Here is a 19,510-nt window from a genome sequence, read left to right as displayed (position 1 = left end):
ATGACATATGCTACATACCTGAGTGCCCTTGTCCCCAATAGGAAGATAGATCACAGAGCAAAGGTAAATTGCTGGATGGGTAGACCTCACATCTTCTCTTAGCCAGGGATCAATCTCTCTATCCAAAACAATTGAAGCTGAAGGTAAAATAATAGAAAAAAGGGTACCTATAGGACATGTCAGAGACAAAACCATTAAATCTCAACAAGTACTCAAACTAATAAACAAAATATTTAAACATATTATTAATGATAAAGTTACCTCTTAACCTGCCCTGAATGAAAATCCCCAATTCCAGATCTACCTGTGGTCGCCAGGGCAGGAGCAACTCTCTCATCCACGCCAAGGATGCTGAAGCCAGCCTGTCCCCAAGTCCTGGAAATCTTGGCGGCAGAGGGAAGGTGCAGGGTCAGGTCGTCATGGAAACCGAGGGGGACCTGGCAGATCTGCTGGAAGTGGGCGGGTGCACCCTGGCCCTGCTGAGGCGCCACTGCAGAGGCTTCATACACTTAGAGCAAAGGGGCGACTTCTGGGTGCGCCTAAGGAAGCAAGGAGCCGCTTCCCAGCCCAGAGTATCTCCATTTACCAAATGATCCCAATGACACTGGGTAGAAACACGGAACACCCCAATATCTCACCCCAGTATCTCACTCTGCCAAATCAGAACCTCCATGGGGAGGACCTGGAATGTGGATTTAATCAGGGGCTGTTTTCACATTGAGGAGGTTAGCAAGAACGGCTCCTCCATTCCTTTTTCTCAGTATCCTACAATGGTAAAAAAGAATCTCTACCCTGCTTCCGGGTTTCCTGCCTGGCGACTCCCAAACAAGTAAAGGTGAAGAGCGGCCTCTATTCACCTATTTAGAAACTCGCGGTTTTGTGAATGTTCCACTGGGGGGCAGTATTGTCCTTTGAAAAATTCATCCCATAACACTGTACCCTGTGGTGTGGAATCTATTAATTTCTCCTGCAGCCTGGTTACCATAATCAGATCTAGAAAGCAGATCTTGCATGCAGAGAGACGCAGCTCCTTAGGAGGAATGAGACAGTGCAGAGCCTAGAGCTTTACATGGAAGATGTTACTTGCTTGAATTCCTCCTTTACATTTAGGATTAAGAACAAGGCATCCACTCTAGGAAGCGATCCTGGAGGATAATACATGTGTGCTGGATGACAGATTCCTCAGCCCTCAAAGCTTTATCCTTTATTGAGCCATCAGATGGGAATTCAGGATTGATGCAGACAACACTGACCCAGCTCAACTTTAGGCCCTGGCTGGACCAGTGGGAATAATTAGCCTTCACTAACTTCAAGAGGTAACATTTGGGTGAGTTGAGACTCATTTTAGCACTCATGGGGGAATCCTCAGAGTATAGTCTTCCCTGGCTGTGAAATAGGGACCTGCACATTTGTACAACTTCTGTTAGAGATTTGGGGGAGAATTATCTCAGTAGAGTAAGATTATCTATGGTCCCTGGTCTTTATGCATTTACTCTATTTTATTTTAATATTCTCTTTATAGGTCTGTTTTCTGTGTTACTGTGTGCATGCATTAATAAGAACAGTTCTCTAATAATCTGGAATATACTTACTCGAATGCAAACTTCGAAATCCTGAATTATTAATAAAAGTGAGTAAGGAGGCTGAGATGGTTAGGGCCAAGTGAGCAGATCACAGTATGTCCCTTGGGATAATAAAAGTTGTTTAACATAAGATCTACAGTCAAATTAGTATGTAAAATACTTGGTTAAATTAAATGTATTTTTTTATCTGTTCTTTTTATATATATGTGACAATAGGCATATTTTGACATACATACACAGAGTATAACTTATTTTAATTAGGATCCCATTCTTATGACTGTATATGATGTGGAGTTACCCTGGTGATGTATTCAAATACAAGGATAGAAAAGTTATGTTAATGACAGTTAATTCTACTGTCCTTCCTATTCCCCTTCCTACTCCCCCTCCTCCTTCCTTCTCCTTTTTCTAATCCAATAGATTCATATTCTTCTATTCTCATCCACATATCAGAGAAAACATTCAGCAGGTTTTGGGGGATTGTCTTATTTCACGCAATATAATCTAGTTCCATCCATTTATTTGAAAATGGCATAATTTCATTCTTCTATATGGCTGCGTAATATTCCATTGTGTATATATACAACACTTTCTTTATCTATTCATCTATTGAAAGACATCTAGGTTGGCTCCATAGCTTGGCTTTTGTGAACTGAGCTGCTATAAACATTGATGTGGCTGCATCACTGTAGTATCCTGATTTTAAATCCTTTGGGTATAGACTGAGGAGTGGGATAACTAGGTCAAATGGTGGTTCCATTACAGGTTTTCCAAGGAATATCCATACTGCTTTCCATAGTTGTTACACTAATTTGCAGCCCCACCAGCAATGTATGAGTAATCCATTTATTGATTCTTGATTTTATTTCTTGCACTTTAGGAGTATAGCTGACAATGAAGATTTGGGCCTACATTTTTTTTCTATTAGGTGCTGGATCTCTATTCTAATGACTAAGTCTTTGATAAATGGGCTAAGGGACTGGAGAGACACTTCAGAAAAGAAGAAATACAATCAAGCAACAAATATATGAAAAATGTTCAACATCTCTAGTAATTAGAAAAATGCAAATCAAAACTACTCTTAAGATTCACCTCACTCCAAAGAATCCCCACTAATGTTGTACCCTTGTCCACTCAAGGGGAATCCAGCCAAAATGTAAACTGGGGACTTAGTTATGTCACCACCATAACTAGAGCAGTGAGCTCTCACATCTATGTTATGAATCTAGAGCTTTGGCACAAACAGGAATCTCAAAGTTTAAGAAACACACACTCCACCTTTTCTTCATTTAGACTCATCTGTAAGAGCTAGAGTAGTTTTATCTAGGTCTGATTTGGGGAATAAAAAGTGTTAGTACATAGTTAGTAATAGCTGCATATTTATTTTTAAATGAGATATGTGTAGAACTGTATTTGTTGTGAACATTATAAAGCCAGTACAATGGAAATTTTACATGAAAAATATCATGGTGATGACATGCCCCCACAAGCTTTTGGTCTGACACTCAGTAAACCCACAAGAGTCAACAAGAGTAACAGTCTTGGCCCTTGCCAAGCTGTTTGGTAGTGCTGTGTCACTGTCAATTGGTGAGGCAAATCTCCAATTCTTATTTTAAGCTGAAGTTACTTGGCTCCATGAATATATATATATATATATATATATATATATATATATATATATATATATGCATTTTGTTAGTTTTATTTGGTTTCATCATGAAAAATCTACATACTGGGAAGTGTAAGATGGCAGGTCCTCTGTCCCAAAAAGATCATCCTCACCTCAGCCTTAAGTCAAGAATTACTTCCATAGGAGATAACTTTCCAGTTCATAATATTACTTGGAATATAAATACCCTTGTGAGAGACAGTAACACACTGCAATATAAAAACACTTTTAGAACACCTTTTCCTTGAAAGGTTATATCATGGGGAATATGAAAGCCAAAGTATGCTGCTTTGGAAACCTTCAGTATGTCATGGGAGACTGGGCAAGTTTTCCTCTGTACTCTTCACATTGCACCTTTAGAAACTTCCATTTTCCAGGTCCTAGTGGCATATAGTGGGGAGATATTTTTTCAAGATACAGCCTGCCTAAGGTAATAGGGTCTGATAATGGACCGGCATTCGTGGCCCAGGTAAGTCAGGGGTTAACCAGGACCCTGGGGATTAATTGGAAGTTACATTGTGCTTATAGACCCCAGAGTTCAGGACAGGTAGAAAAAAATGAATAGAACCATTAAAGAGACCTTAACGAAATTAAGCTTAGAGACTGGCATAAAAGATTGGACTATGCTCCTGCCTTATGCACTGTTTCGTACAAAAAAATACTCCCTCTGTTTCTTTGTGTAACCTCACCCCCTATGAAATTCTCTATGGTGCCCCTCCTCCAGTAAGGGACTTAACCCCAACTCTAGGACCTAACAATTCCTTTCACACCCCCTTGCTTGACAGACTTAAAGCTCTTAAAAGAACCCAGCTATACCTATGAAAACAGCTGGCCACTGCCTACCAACTTGGGGACGAAAGGACTCCACACCAATATCAAGTGGGAAACTTCCTCTACATAAGACGACATCAGGTGTCATCCCTGGAGCCCAGCTGGAAAGGACCATACCAGGTGCTACGTATAACACCTACAACGGTAAAGGTAGACGGAATCACTTCCTGGATCCATGCCTCTCATCTCAAGCCTTCGCCCTGTCAAGACTCTGTCTGGAAACTGAAGAAGACTGGTAACCCTCTCAAATTGCATATTCGCCGTGTGGATAGGGCTATAGACTCTCCCCTTGACCACTAGTAGTCCTAACCCTCATCAGCCCGTTCAGCAACAATGGCTGATCACAAATCCTACTGGACAAGAAATATGGTCTATCTCGCATACAGCCCCCTTAGGAACCTGATGGCCATCTCTCCACCCAGACATTTATCAGCTGGCTATAGGTCTAGGATATCCCTGATGAAGAGGATCCCACTAAAATTCCATTAAATCCCTTCCAAACCATAGATAATGAAAACAAACATTATGGATGTAGGGACACTCGAACCAGATGCAGGTTGGCTAACCTAGATTACTATGTTTGGCGGGCGGACTATCAAAGCCACAAACAGTCAAGGCTGTGTGGAGGAAAAGCCAACATCTTCTTTGAGTCATGGGGATGTGAGCATACACGGGGTGCCTAATGGAACCCAAACTCCTCATCAAATTCAGTACACAGCATTGGCCATATTTCCAATTAGATAACCAAAACCGATGGCCCCCAGAGGGGTCTCTAGATCCTAAAATAATTCTGAGTGACCTTTTTAACTTCTGCAAGTGCTCAAAAGGGTGGAAGGAGATTCCCCTATGAGGAGGCCTTTTCTCTCCTTTGCTCACATCTAAACTATGCTTCTCCAATAGTTCCTCACCCTCAGCCTTCTGCTCCAGACTCTCTGCTGTCACTCCCACCTCAGAAACCTGATTTCTCCCCTTCAATTACTAGATCAAAAACCCAAACCTCTGCCGGTTCTCAGACCATTGCCCCCTTGCTGAGGTAGCAGGTACTGAGGTACCCCTCCACCCACTCACTCCTCTCTTCTCCTGTCAGTGCCCACACTGGGTCCCACCAGGTCCTCTTACCAGCTAATCCAAAGCTCAAACCAGCTGAGGAGAGCCCTCAGACCCCTATCCAACATGTAATGAAAATGGCCTTTAAACTTGCTTTGTCATCACTGAAAACAGGTTACTAAGAATTTAAAGTCCCTCACAGGCTTTTTGGGACACTCACTCCTGTCTTCCCCTCTGCTCTACCTGTTCTACTACTCAAGTTTTTATTGCTAGGAAAATCCCAAACCCCTTTCCCATTTTCTTTTACATCTCTCCTTCCTTATTCTCAGATCCACCAAGCTGCTCTCAGCCCTACCTTCCCCGTCTTCCCCCTCTGTACTAGGCCCACAGAAAAGTCTTAACTGACCTTCTCCAGAAGTCTTCACCATGGCTGACTTCAGGACTTTCAGCAAAAGAGTCCCTATAAAAGAGTTCAGTATAGATAACCTTCCTCTTTTCGTGTTGCCCTGTTCTACTTGGCCACTGGCTAAAAAAAAAAAAAAAAAAAAAAAAAAAAATCAGCACTCCTAAGCTAGACACCCTCTTAATAGTTTTTCACAAAATATGTAAACAAAGCCTCTGGCCTTGAGCTGGGGCTTCACAGAGATGGCTACATTTCTAAGATTAAAAAGTTACCAACTGGGCTCCATGGTAACAGCTGGCAGGAAAAAAAAAAGGGGGAGGGAGAAAAAGCTCTCCCCCTCCCAGGTGTCCTTGAAAAGTTAACTCGCCCAGAACAGAGAGGGAAAAAAAAAAAAACAAAAACAAAAACTGATTTTTATAAACTTCTGCAGACTGTAAACTTCTGAGCCTCTTCCCTTACATGTTAGGTACAAAAATTCTAAAACTATCTAAACTTGGGGTTCAGGGGATTAATTGATTACAACAGAAGCAATGCCCTCTGAATCCAGTTGCAACCAAATAGGACTGTTTCCCTGTCTTCGGTACTATCTTAGGTGCCTTGCCTTGTCCATCCCTACAACATTAATTAAGTAAACATTGTTTATGCTTTCATAAATGGTCAACAGATGTACTTAATTATGTAATGGTGTAGATGTTTCCCAGAGTGCTCTATCATGACTCAGGTTCATTTGAAGATCAAATAGGGGGGCATACAACCCTGTTTCGCCGGGAACCTGTATCTCTCACTTTAGCCATCCTATTAGGAATAGGAGTTGCTGCAGGGGTGGGCACAAGAACCACTGCCCTGGTCCATGGGACACAACAAATGACCCAATTAGAAGTAGCAATAGACCAAAACTTAAAGATATTAGAAACCTCCATCACAGCTTTGCAGGAATCTGTAACCTCTCTCTCTGAAGTTTTTTACAGAACAGGCGAGGGTTGGACAACCTCTTCATGAGAGAAGAGGGCCTTTTTGCTGCATTGAGGGAAAAATGTTGTTTTTATGCCGACAATACTGGAGTTGTAAAAGCATCTATGAGTAAATTAAAAAGATGCCTTAAAGGGCATCAACCAGAGACAGAAGCCCAAAAAGAATGGTATGAGTCTTGGTTCACACAGCCCCCCTGGTTAACCACTCTTTTATCAGCCCTGGCCGATCCATTAATAATCCTCATATTATTGCTAACTATAGGAGCTTGTTTGCTCAACGGTATAGTTTACTTTCTCTGAACTCAAATTAGACAAGTTAAACTTATGGTAATCAGACAACAATATACCCCACTAGCAGACATAAAATGTGACACCCCTCAATGATCACTTTTATGATTAAAAGTAGCCAGAAAAAGAAGTGAAAAATGAAAGGTTAATAAAATAGGTACTTGTCACTCCATTTTCTATATGCTTAACAAAACACTGTTGAAATCTTAAGAACTGTTTGCTCATCTTGTTCCCAGAATGTGCTGTCCCCAACTGCCAGACTGCAAAATATAACTTTCCTCCCTTCCCTCTCCAAGGAAATAGTATATAAGCTCTGCTTAAGCTGTTCTCAGGGCTCTTTGTTCTATTCAAGTGAGCTCTAAGCCCTAACATGCTGGACCCCCAATAAACCCTTTGCTATAGCATAAGACAGTCTCTTGGTGATGTATTCCTCTGATGCTCATTGCCTGACCTTTACAATACTTTTTGTTTTTTGTCCTGAGCATTGAACTCAGGAGTGCTCTACTACTAAGCTACATCCTCATTCCTTTTATTATTATTATTATTTTTATTTTGAGGCAGGTTCTCTCTTAGTTGCTGTGGCAGGCCTTCAACTTGCTATCCTCCTACTTCAGCCTCCCAAGTAATAGGAATAAGGGGCATGTTGACACCATGCCAAGAAAGTGGAGAATTTTTATAACCATCAACTTAATTATGATGTAATAACAACATCACTTTCCAACAGGACATTCTGTAATAATGGAAATGTTCTCAGTCTCAGATTCCAATATGGCAGCCATCAGCCACATGAGGCCACTAGGAACTGGAATCTGGTTAGTGTGATTGAGGAATTAGAATTCAAACTTTAATGGATTTAAACTTAATTTTAAATAGCCACTATGGCTAGTGGTTACCATATTGAACAGGACATGTCTTAACAACATTACTACTTTGCCATGTCATCTTAGAAATAATTTGTTCTACTGAAATTTCTAGGAGAAACTGATTTCTGGCTGCAAAATAATATATTTACTAAAATATAGTGGCCCCTGACCCAACCCATTTCCCAGCATACATAGAATTGGTGCTACTTTGTTCCTCCGAAGCAGACTTCTAGAATGAAGTGACTGACTTACCCTCACCCAGGGAAAGTTCCTCTTCCTCTCAATGGAAGAAGGAAATGGGCTGCAGGGCTCCATGTCAACCATGAGGTGTTTGTTCAGAGAATGGGAACTGCGACTGAGTAATGTTGACTCTGAAAACAGACACAAGCCAGTGGTGTTGGTGTCCTTTGTGGTGCTGACCCCTCTCTCTCAGTGGCTACACAAGCTGAGAAGTGCCTCTAGATACACACAGTAGGTTAAGTGAGAAGTAAAGGTGATATAATATTCGTGACCTATAGCCCTTCCTGTTTGCAAGTTCCTGACAAATTATCCACATGTTCCAATTCAACCTAGTGAAAGATAATATTGTTCCCCAGATGTCATCATGTCTGTGCATGAAAAATCACTAAGCAGCAGTTTTAAAAGACACAGGAAACAGACATGGATATCAGCTCTTACTAAACTAGATATGCAGAAAGGTTATTAAAAGTTGTGGCTTAGAGTAATAGGATAAGCATCAAAACTCCCTGCCAGACCTATGGCACCAATGTTTTATAGATACAAGCTATCTTTCTGTTGCTGGATGTCCAGTGTCTAATATTCCCATTCATACCCTTCTCACCAAACAGCTATGAAATATAACTGTTTCTTCTTTGGGAAGGAATGTTCATATTAGCAGCTGTGGCAACAGCAGATGGCAAGGAAACTATGCAAGTCTCTCATCAAAACCATTGTCTGACAGCTGGCAAGCCTGGTTACATTGTGTTCTTCAGGAGACCAGTTGTCTACCCTGACAATATAAGAGATGGACACCTGCAGATGGATAATTGCTATCTCATCCCCTTTCCATATTTCCTGTCAAAACTAAAACCAAGTTATCCTTTGAAGATAGGGTTAAATGCCTTCTTTCACCTTGAAGTCTTTCTAGACTGCTTCTCACAAGACATTAAATAAGCTGGTTTAAATAGGTTTTTTACTTCATTTTAAGAATGTAATGTAAAACTTTAAAAAATTCCACAACTAGGTTAAAATAATGTCCTTTTGAACTTTTCTTTCTTACTTCTTGAAAACAGCTTAGGTAGGGTAATTTGGGGATAGTATTAAAGACTTATGTTTTACTGTGTAAGAAAGCTGAATTCAATATAAAAATCCTTCCATCCTGCATACTAGTTAAGTTTACTCCAAGCCTCTTCCACCCCTAGCTAAATTATGACTTCTAAGTTCAGGGTTTGGCAGAAGGATGGGCAGTCTGTTCTTTTTCTCTTTTCTTTCCTTCCCTATCCCTCTCAAGCTCCAAGATTGTGAAGTTTGGTAACTACCTGGTTTGGGAATAAGACACCAGTCTCCCCATCTACCAACTGTATCTCTGAGTCAATTCAGTGTAGTGAATTAACTAGTGACTTCAAAAGGGAAATAAAGACACTTAGAAACACTAATAAATTGTTTAAAATTGTTTATTTATTGTAGAAGTCATAGAAGTTGTCTCTCTAACATCCATTTCAACCTCCTTGAGTGACTACCACAATGCTTGCAATGTGTTGGTCTTATCTTCAGATCCAAAGGAGGGCCCTAATTACTTCAAAACACTTAGAACAATTCTATTTCCTTGTCACAGTGATGGTATGGATCTAAGCCAATCAGAGAATAACATTTCCCCAGCTACCGAAATTGAATTAGGGGTGTCCAATTAGAGTGAAGCTTGAGACTTTTGTATCATGATTCTAAAATTTCCCTTGGCCCTTGCTGGGTCCTTGCATATGAATGAGCCACCATGGTTGTTGCTAGCAGTCATTTTCTGAGGCCTCCCCTAAGCCCCAATATGCAAATGCAGGAAAAAGTGAGCCAATGTAGAAAAATAGTTGACCAAACCACAGCCAGTTACTTTCACATGTCTGAGCACCCTGAATTCTTACAATATCCTTTGAGATTTCTATTAAAGCCTCCCTAAACTCCACCCCTATTTTACATTTGGGGAAACAGGTTCAGAAAAGAAGAGTAATTTACTCCAAATCAAATAGAATTTAATATCAGAGGCAGGATTTGAGTCTAGATTATTCTCTTTATACAAATTTTCTGTGTCTTTATGATATAAAACTGGAAACCTGAGAGATCTTTAATGATAGATAGCAAGAGTTGGAAGAGCTTAGAGGACACCAACATATACTGGTTTCAGACTGCATTATAGCAATTACAGTTTCTTATATTTCTGATACACTTAAATATATATACTTTATTTATAAATAAAATCTATATTATAGTTTTATAAATAATAAATATATATAAATTATATAATTAAATTCACAAATAAGTCTGGTCCTTTGTCTTGGGAGTAGCAAAGATAAAGAAAAGAACTCAGTTATGTTTGCGACCATACACCTGAATGAAACACAGGATTTCTGATTCTGACATACTCCCTCCTCCTTTTTCTGAAAAGATATGATACTTTAGGGGAAAACAAAGTTTCTGAATTGTCATTCTAGGAAGTGCCTTTTGCAGCTTAAACTTTACTACTTGCTTCATCCCTCATCTACCATCTGTTTGACCCCAAAACTTCTGCAAAGATTGATAAGAACCCTCAAAATCACAACAAAGAACCCTCTGTGATAGAAATACCATGGCATGAATTTGTCTCTCATTCTGCAATTCTTCCTATGCTGGCTTCACAAGGCCATTCTCTTAAAATCTCTAGGATACTATCACAAGATGTCAGGTCTACAAAGGCAGCCCTTCCATCAGTGCACTGTTCGCCAAAATTCCACTGAACCAATCTCATAATCCAGTTTTGCAAACTCATCTCATCCCCAGCTCTGTGGCCAGTCAAGCTTAAGAGAATTTAAGAAAACCTGTTCCAGTGATGAGAACTTAAAGTGATCTTAGTCTGTTTGTGCCACTGAAAGTGATTTACATAGTACTAGGCACACAGTAGGCATCATTTCTCAGTTCTACTCATTAGCTTTTTCCCTCATTTTTGTGAGCAAACCCACTGTCTTGAGCCCCTGTTTTAGAATCTCTGCCCCAATATTTTCTCCCTGTGCTCAAGTTTTTAGTTTATCAAAGGATGAAGTTCCTTTTAATATCAGTTTAGTCCTTGTAAAGACCTGGTTAGGTCTTTGATAATTGATTTTATGACTCATTAACATCTACATAATCATTTTTTCAATATGTTGTTTCTTAGAGAATTTCCCCAGGTGTTAATGCTAGTCATGAAGTACCTTAGTTATTATGCTCCCTGAAAGCAGAAAACAAGATGGGAATGTTTAGGTAAGTGATAGAGTGAGGGAACACTGTAAAGGCAGGGGAAGACAGAAAAGCGTAGGTAAAGAAGTGAGGCAATGATGTGATTTCTTAGGGCCCTGTGAAGAGTGAATTTTACCAGATTATCCTCCCCATTTGCAAGAGTGCTGGGCTGATACACCTGCTATCACACAGTTATGGGCTCTGTGGGGGAGGATGGGTGGAAGCTAATGTAAACTCTTAAGCTTCTCCAGACCAGGTGTTTTCTATCAGGCAAGAAAAATCCCTCTGGGGAGATTTCAGGTATAAAATTAACAAGCAACATCCATTGCTATCTGGGGTGTAAGTACACTAGAATGACACAGGAGATGCAGGTGGACCTCAACAGTATCTACTGCACAACAATACCTAATGTTTAGTCTCTGATCTAAAGCAGCTAACCCCAGAGGGACTTCACAGAAATAGATAACCATAAAGCAACATGTAAGCAGAGTAACAGAGCAATGCACATGAGTATTAGGCAGAGAATCAACCCAGAAGGCGTAAGGATGGAGTGGAGGTGAGATGGAAGTGGTTGTCTCCCCTCTTCATCCTCTGTGGAATGATACTATAGTAGAATCCCAAAGTGAGCCAATGGAAAAATGAGACACAAAGCAAAGATACACAAAACATAAACCTTAAGCCACCCACCAGAACTCAGACTCATGCCAGGACCAGTTCCACCCACTGTCAGAGCTCAGGCTCAGCCCAGTACCACCTTGCCAATCTGAACAAGAGCCAGGGCCTGGGTACGTCTGAGTCCATCTAGCCACTGACACAGCCCTACCAGGGCTCAGACCTGGCCCAGATCTGCCTTGTCAACTTGGGTGTGAGCCAGGGCCCAGGGTAGGCCCGGGTCCATCCAGCCTCTGGCAGACACCCACCAGAGCTCAGGCTTTGCCCAAAACAGCCTCGATAACCTGTGAGGCAGCCAGGGCCCAGGGTAAGCTTGGGTACATCCACACCACCAAAACCTGAGAGCCCAGAGAAGGAGTTCAGAATGTTCATAATTAAAATGATATGTGAATTAAAAAATGACCCAAATGGGCAAATACAGGTAAATATTGATCACTCCAACAAGGAGATAAGAGAGCAAACACAGTCAACCATGAATGAGACCAATAAACAGATAAAGGAGCAAATACAGGCATCTATTGATCACACCAACAAAAGATAAGGGAGCAAATACAAGTACCAAAAAAAAAAAAGAGATTCTTAAAAAAAAAAACAACACAGAACTCCTTGAAATGAAGGAAACAATAAATCAAATAAAAAACTCAATAGAAAGCATCATTAACAGACTAAGTCACTTGGAAGACAGAATGTCAGATAATAAAGACAGAGTATACAATCTGGAAAATACAATTGAACACACAGTGAAGATGATAAGTATCCATGAGCAGATGATCTGAGAATTATGGGATAGCATCATAGCATCGAAAGAACAAATCTAAGAGTTACTGGGATAGAGGAAGTCAAAGAGTTTCAAACTAAAGGAATGCATAATCCCTTCAATGAGATAATATCAGAAAATTTCCCAAGCATGAAGGATGAATTGGAAAACTAAATACAAGATGCTTACAGGACACCAAATGTACAAAATTACAACTGATCTACACCAAAGCACATTATAATGAAAATGTCCAGCATACAAAATAAGGATAGAATCTTAAAAGCCACAAGAGAGAGGAATCAGATCACATATAGTGGGGGACCGATTTGTATCTCAGCAGATTTTTCAACCCAGAGCCTCAAAGCCAGGAGACTATGAAACAATATATACCAAGTTCTTAAAGAACATGGATTGCAACCAAGAATCTTATATCCAGCAAAACTAAGCTTTAGATTTGAAGATGAAATAAACACTTTCCATGATAAACAAATATTAAAAGAATTTACAACTAGAAAGCCTTCACTACAGAACATCCTCAGCAAAATATTCCAAGAAGAGGAAATAAAACACAATGATGAAAATCATCAGAAGGGCCTGGGGATGTGGCTCAAGCCATAGCGTGCTCACCTGGCATGTTTGCAGCCCGGGTTCCATCCTCAGCACCACATACAAACAAAGATGTTGAGTCCACCCTTTGTTCTATCAGATAATAATGGAATGAAATTAGAAATCAATGATAAAATAAGAAATAAAATCCACTCCAACATCTGGAGACTAAATAATATGTTATTGAGTGAACAATGGGTTGAAGAAGACATCAAGGAGGATATTAGAAAAATTTTAGAGGTGAATGAGAATACAGATTCAACATATTGAAATTTCTGGGACATTATGAAGGCAGTACTAAAAGGAAAGTTCATTTCATGGAGTTCATTCCTTCAAAGAAGAAAAATTCAACAAATAAATGTCCTAACATTACACCTCAAACCCTAGAAAAAGAAGAACATATAAACATCAAAAGCAGCAGAAGACAGGAAATAATTAAAATCAGAGCCGAAATCAATGAAATTGAAACAAAAGAAACAATTGAAAAAAATTGACAGAACAAAAAGTTGGTTATTTCCAAAAATAAATAAAATTGACACTTAGGCATGCTAACAAAGACAAGGAGAGAGAAAACTCAAATTACTAATGCACATGACATAAAAGAAAATATCACAACAGACACTATAGAAATATAAAAGATAATTAGAAATTATTTTGAAAACTTATACTCCAATAAAATAGCAAATATCAAAGGCATTGACAAATTTCTAGAGTCATATGATTTGCCCAAATTGAATCAGGAAGATATACACAATTTAAACAGGTCAGTTTCAAGGGTTAAATTGAAGATGCCATCAGAAGACTACCAACCAAGAAAAGCCCAGGACCAGATGGATACAAAGCTGAGTTCTACAAGACCTTTAAAGAAGAACTAATAGCAATACTCTTCAAATTACTCCAGGAGATAGAAAAAGAGGCAGAAATTCCAAACTCATTCTATTAGGCCAATATCATCCTGATTCCAAAACCAGGCAAAGACACATTAAAGAAAGAAAACTTCCAACCAATATCTCTAATGAAGTTAGATGCAAAAATTCTCAATACAATTCTGGCAAATCAAATACAAAAACATATCAAAAAGAATATAAACAATAATAAGAGTTGTCCAGGATGTGGGGAAAAAGGCACACTCATACATTGCTGGTGGGACTGCAAATTGGTGCAGCCCATATGGAAAGCAGTATGGAGAATCCTTGGAAAATTGGGAATAAAACCACCATTTGACCTAGCTATCCCACTTCTCAGTCTATACCCAAAGGACTTAAAAACAGCATACTTTACAGGGACACAGCCACATAAATGTTTATAGCAGCACAGTTCACAAAAGCTAAACTGTGGAACCAAACTACATGCCCTTCAATTGATGAACAGATAAAGCAGTGTATATACACAATGGAATATTACTCAGCATTAAAAGAGAATAAAACCATGGCATTTGCAGGTAAATGGATAAAATTGGAGAAGATAATGCTAACTAAAGTTAGCTAATTCCAGAAAACCAAATGCTGAAACTTTTCACTGATTTAAGGATGCTGATTTATAATATGCTGCAAGGGAGGGAGATGGGAGGATTAGATGAACTCTAGATAGGGCAAAGGGGAAAAGGGGAGGGAGAAGAAGGGAGGGGGTGTGGGAGTTGGAAAGAAGTGTGAAATGTAGTCCTAGGAGGAATGAACATTTTAATTTTTATTAATTACTATGCCTTACTGGGAGTGATATGTAACATAGTTCTTCAAAGCAGGATTTCAGAGGGGGATATAAACAACTCTAAAGGCACTAATGCTAAGAGTGGAAAAGAAAAATGAGAGGTGATAGGGCACCAAATATCATGTTTCTTTTTTCCGAAAATTACCACCACTTAATGAAAAAAGTACACATTCTTAGCCATGTAATTGTTTTCATTTTAGGTTCAGAGCATATTGTATTTTTAGAAACTAGTTAGTAACATTGTTTAAAATAGATGCATTGGGAATATGAGGAATTTATTGGGATTCTGCTGCTTACTACTGTGTGAACTAGAAAAACCACTTAGCTTTAGTTTCATTCAATGAGAAAGTGGGCATAATACCTATCTGCTTACTTCACAGGGTGGTTATGAAAGTTGGAAAGCTTTCTAAGTTGGAAAAACAAATATATTATATATAGTTGATGTCATCGTAAAAAGAATAAGTGCAATGAAGACTTGCCTCTCATTATCAGTGGAATTTATGGGTGGTGGAAATAAATAAATAGATAGAGAGATAGATAGATTTGTACCCATTCTATTGTTTCTTTAAATTCTGAAGGAATTTCTACCAGGTTCTGAAAATGAATATTATTCACACTTTGGGAAGAGCCTTTCACAAAAATTTCTTCTAATTTTAACTCTAGGCCCATTAATGTGAAAGTTTATCTAGTACATGATATCATTTTACAAGAGAAAAGCTGTTCTTTTTTTTCCATTTTCTCAAAGGATTGTTAATTTATATCAGAAATTTGGTGAGACAGTCAGAAAAGCCTTGGTACAGCAAGGCACGGTGTATTTCAGAAGTTAGGACCCATAATTTCTGATCTACTCTACAGATTTTTTTTTTTTTGGAAATTGACAAATTCTGAGAAGTATTGGACCTCTCCTCTGCATTTCCACAGCTGTTGAACTGTGTAGGACTTATCTCTAAAGTCCTAACATGAGCTCTTTAAGGGCAGAGCCTGTGACTTACAGATGTCTGTGTCTCTGGGTCTCCAACAGGAAAAAATTATTAAATAAAAACTTGAATGAGCTTGCATATCAAAGAGACAGGGAAGTGGCAGCTCTTGGCAGATTTTTATCCTCAAGGCAGCTACTTGCTCCTGCCTGAATGAAAGACGGCTTTCCCTGACATGGAGGCTTCTTACCTGGCCAAAAGAGGTCAAAGAAGAGTGTCGGCCATGCTCATCAAAAAGAGGGCTTCTGGGCTTAAGAAACTCATAAGAAATTAGGAGACAGTTGAGAGGAGAGCTCACATGAGTTAAAGAGATTAGAAAAAGAGGCAAAGAAAGGAGGCAACATTCAGGATTTGGGATTATTTAAGCCTGCAGAAAAGAGCCAGAATAAAAAGTTTCAGTTGATATTCAGATATGAGCAGGGTGGTTACACACCACAAATCTTCTCAGCACACTTTGTTTCCCATAAGGGTAACCAGGTGCAAATACTCAAGCCTAGGTTCTGTCCTAAGGATATGAAAGGCCAGGCGGCTCCCAGCCCCCAAGGACCAATGGGATAAATTTCTTAGAATACTGTTCCTCTTCCTGGTTTGAGAAGTCACATATGTTATGAAATTCCTATGAAAAAGTAAGATGGTCTATATCTCAGGTCGAGTTTAAAGAAATGCATCAATATAATGAGTGAAAGATTTAAATATAAAAGGAGGAAATAATTGGTTCATATGAAAAAGTACACTGATTTGTTGAAGGATATGTCTATATGTTTATGTATATATGGAGCATGTCAATGCCTCTGTATAATTTTAAGCTTCACTACTTCAGAAAAATAAATGATACAATCTTACAAGCAAGCTTGAAGTTTTATTTATATACATTTAAATTAGGTTTATTTTATATTTGTGATTTTATTCCTTCTGAAGGTATTAAAAGCTGACAGAAACTCAAAAATTTTTATTTTAACATTCAAAAAACTAAGTACATGTGAAAGATCTTTAAGTTTTACATATGACTTAGTGTAAGATAAAAGTATTCTGTAGATAAGATGGACTTAAGAACATAGGTGACCCTGAGATATGTCTGCATAGAAGGAAAAATGTGCAGACTTTCAAGGCAGTGGAATTGGTGGGGTAAAGTCAAGGGCTCCAAGAGTAAGGGGGATTCAGGTAAAGCCTAGATCACAGAAAAAACAGGAAAGTACCCTGGAATAATACATACTACAAAGAAACAGTTGAGTGGGAATTGGACACAGGGTCTGCTGGTTGGTGGGCGGGGAAGGAAGGGACTGTGGGCACACCTTCCTCAATTGCTCAGAACCCTTTGTGACTCTACCAGGCTCTGTGATGCAGGCCTGAGCTTAAATTCAAGCCCAGGCACCCTCAGGGCTCAGATGCCTCAGGCAACCGAGCGATTCAGATGATGGAGAATATTCTCTCTTTTCTGGAAAGCAACATTCAGCCATGGCTGAACCATGCCTTAGATTATTTGGATACAGTCCCCAGCAGCATCATTATGACTGGGGTGGTGTTGCTCCTTCTGCACCTGTGCTACCTGGTATTCAAAGTATTTTTCTCGACACACTCGGAAAAACCCAACATCCCAAAGGTAGGGACCCCCAACAGGGGTTCTTCTTGTGGCTTCCCATTTCCCTTCTCACATTAGTAAATGAGTTGGGTTGGATCAGAGAGACATGTGAGGTGGGAAGTGGGAATAGAGGATAAAACTTCACTCTTTAGGGGAAGAGATCAGGCAGGGCCAAGGGCTCAGGGAGAACTAAGTTTTCCAACTGAAGCTCACAGAATATTTTGGGGTCTCAGTGAAGGGTTCCAGGAGAAAATGCCAAAAAGTAATCTGGTCCTGATTGACATCCTTACTTATGGTGGGTTCTCAGAAGAAGTGTCTCTCCAGACACTTGATCCTGAGTGCCATTCCCATGTCACCTATCCTTCATCAAACCTCCTTCATGTTGGGAGGACATGAAGGAGGTTTGATGAAGGATAGGTGACATGTCCTAATAAGGACAGCAGTGCTGACCTCTGAAGGCCTCTGAACAGAGCCTGGAGGCTGAGATCTGTCCCCTGAACATAGGGTCCTGTGAGAGGGAGGCAGATGTGACTGTTGGCTCCAGATTCTATGGTCTCCTTCAGCAGAGGACTTCTGATTGAGAACGTCAGAATGTGGAGCTCACAAGTAAAATGCTCTCTTAAGATTTTTACAGAGGGAAAATTGAGAATATTGTATTACCTTAAAAAAGTTAAAAGAAAGAAGAAATCTCCATTAATTAAGTGTAGAGTAATAATAATTGTGGAGAAGATATAGCTGAGTTTCATAGAAAAATGAGAACTGAAGTGAGTCCCAGGCCCTGATTCAATTATTTTTGTTCTCAGAAAAAGAAGAGACTCAAGAGAAGAAGCGAAACATTCAAAGGTATGCTTCTTCTTATTTGATCGGAACACTCTAAAGGTGACCCATCATTCCCCTTCCATGAGGCCTCAGGTCCAAGACCTCTGAGGATGTCAGTTTTTAGCCACAGTCTCTCTCAGGAAACAAAGCCTCAGAGGAGAGAGACAGTGGTACCTTACACAATCCTCAGGGCCCCTACTGTGCTCATCCTGGTAATAAGTAGTGATGGACATGGGAAATGGGCGCTGCTTAATAGTTGACTATGTGAGGTTGAAGAAGGACTACAGGTTACTTTGAAGTCAGAACTTCTTTTTCCTGAAATTGTGCAATGTACTTTTATTTCTTGGGTGATCAGACCCATCTCTGAGGAAATTGCTGAATTCAATGCTTATACCTACTGGTTCAGAGCCTCTAATGGGATTAACTATGTGAAGAACTCCATCACTGAAGCCACACACATAAAAGAATTCTTAATGATTATTGCTCCAGTTGGACTTTGTCTTCAAAATTCTTGGCGGGTTTCCAACCTGGATATTAATAAGCTTTTCCTATAAAGGGATCCCTGTGTGATCACTGTGTACAAACATTCCTTATGTATAACCCACTGTCCTGGTTTTCCAGGTCCGAGAACGAGCCAGAAAGAAACACAGGAGCTGAAGAAGCTGTTTTCTGTTATAACAAGGTGATTACTCATTTCTTTTCCTTCATTCCTAGTCCCTTTCTCACATGTTCTATGCATTCCCCAGAGATTCAGTACAGCATGGCCTTCTCACAGGGAGGGGGACCCCTAGCAACAGGTATGTGAGTGAAGGCCTTGGGAAGTGCTAAAGAGTGTGTTGTGAGGTGAAGGATATGGGTAATGTGAAGGGGGTAGGAGGTTTCACTCACAGGACTGCAGACCTCCTTTTCCTGTATGGTCCTTGTTACAGCTTTGTACTTTGTGTCCCTTACAGCCCCCTGGGCCAATATCAGGATAGAGACAACTTGCAGCAACTGTTACGTCCAGACAACCTCTGTAAGATGTTTAATGAGGTCAGTCATCTGCTATCTCTGGCACCCTTGGAAGATGTTGCAAGTATTCAGACACCTTTGGATTCCACAGGTTATGTGAGAAAATCATCACCTTCCAAATTCCCTGCTCTCTCCTCAGTCCCAGGAGGGGAACTATTGCCAGCCTCTCTGTTGAAGCTTTCTCCACCTTCCTCATTCTCTCTTCCCCCTAACAAGGTCATGCCCTCAGCTGACCTTCTCTCACCTTCCCCATTGAGTGACTCTCTGCCAC

At 39.9% G+C, this 19,510-nt stretch overlaps 1 protein-coding gene across 27 annotated transcripts in view; it reads right to left on the bottom strand.

The window, feature by feature from the left end:
• The window catches only part of LOC120889783 (uncharacterized), a 259,751-nt gene that overhangs the window by 58,485 nt on the left and 181,756 nt on the right, over positions 1-19,510 (bottom strand). For 13 of the 27 annotated variants that reach the window (XR_013438033.1, XR_013438035.1, XR_013438039.1 and 10 more), the window contains 3 exons: positions 7,908-8,026; positions 5,537-5,656; positions 19-383 (listed from right to left, as the gene is read on the bottom strand). Coding sequence is in view for 4 of the 27 variants with exons in the window: in XM_078047429.1 (XP_077903555.1) it covers positions 19-137; positions 5,537-5,558 (141 nt within the window). In the remaining 23 variants the exon portion in view is untranslated. The remainder of the gene's footprint in view (positions 1-18; positions 384-5,536; positions 5,657-7,907; positions 8,027-19,510) is intronic. The other 14 variants (XR_013438048.1, XR_013438050.1, XR_013438052.1 and 11 more) reach the window with 8 other exon arrangements.

Source organism: Ictidomys tridecemlineatus, chromosome 4, assembly GCF_052094955.1.
Source record: "Ictidomys tridecemlineatus isolate mIctTri1 chromosome 4, mIctTri1.hap1, whole genome shotgun sequence".
Taxonomy (NCBI): domain Eukaryota; kingdom Metazoa; phylum Chordata; class Mammalia; order Rodentia; family Sciuridae; genus Ictidomys; species Ictidomys tridecemlineatus.
The sequence above is the reverse complement of the archived record's forward strand: the minus strand, read 5'-3'. Positions and strand labels throughout refer to the sequence as shown.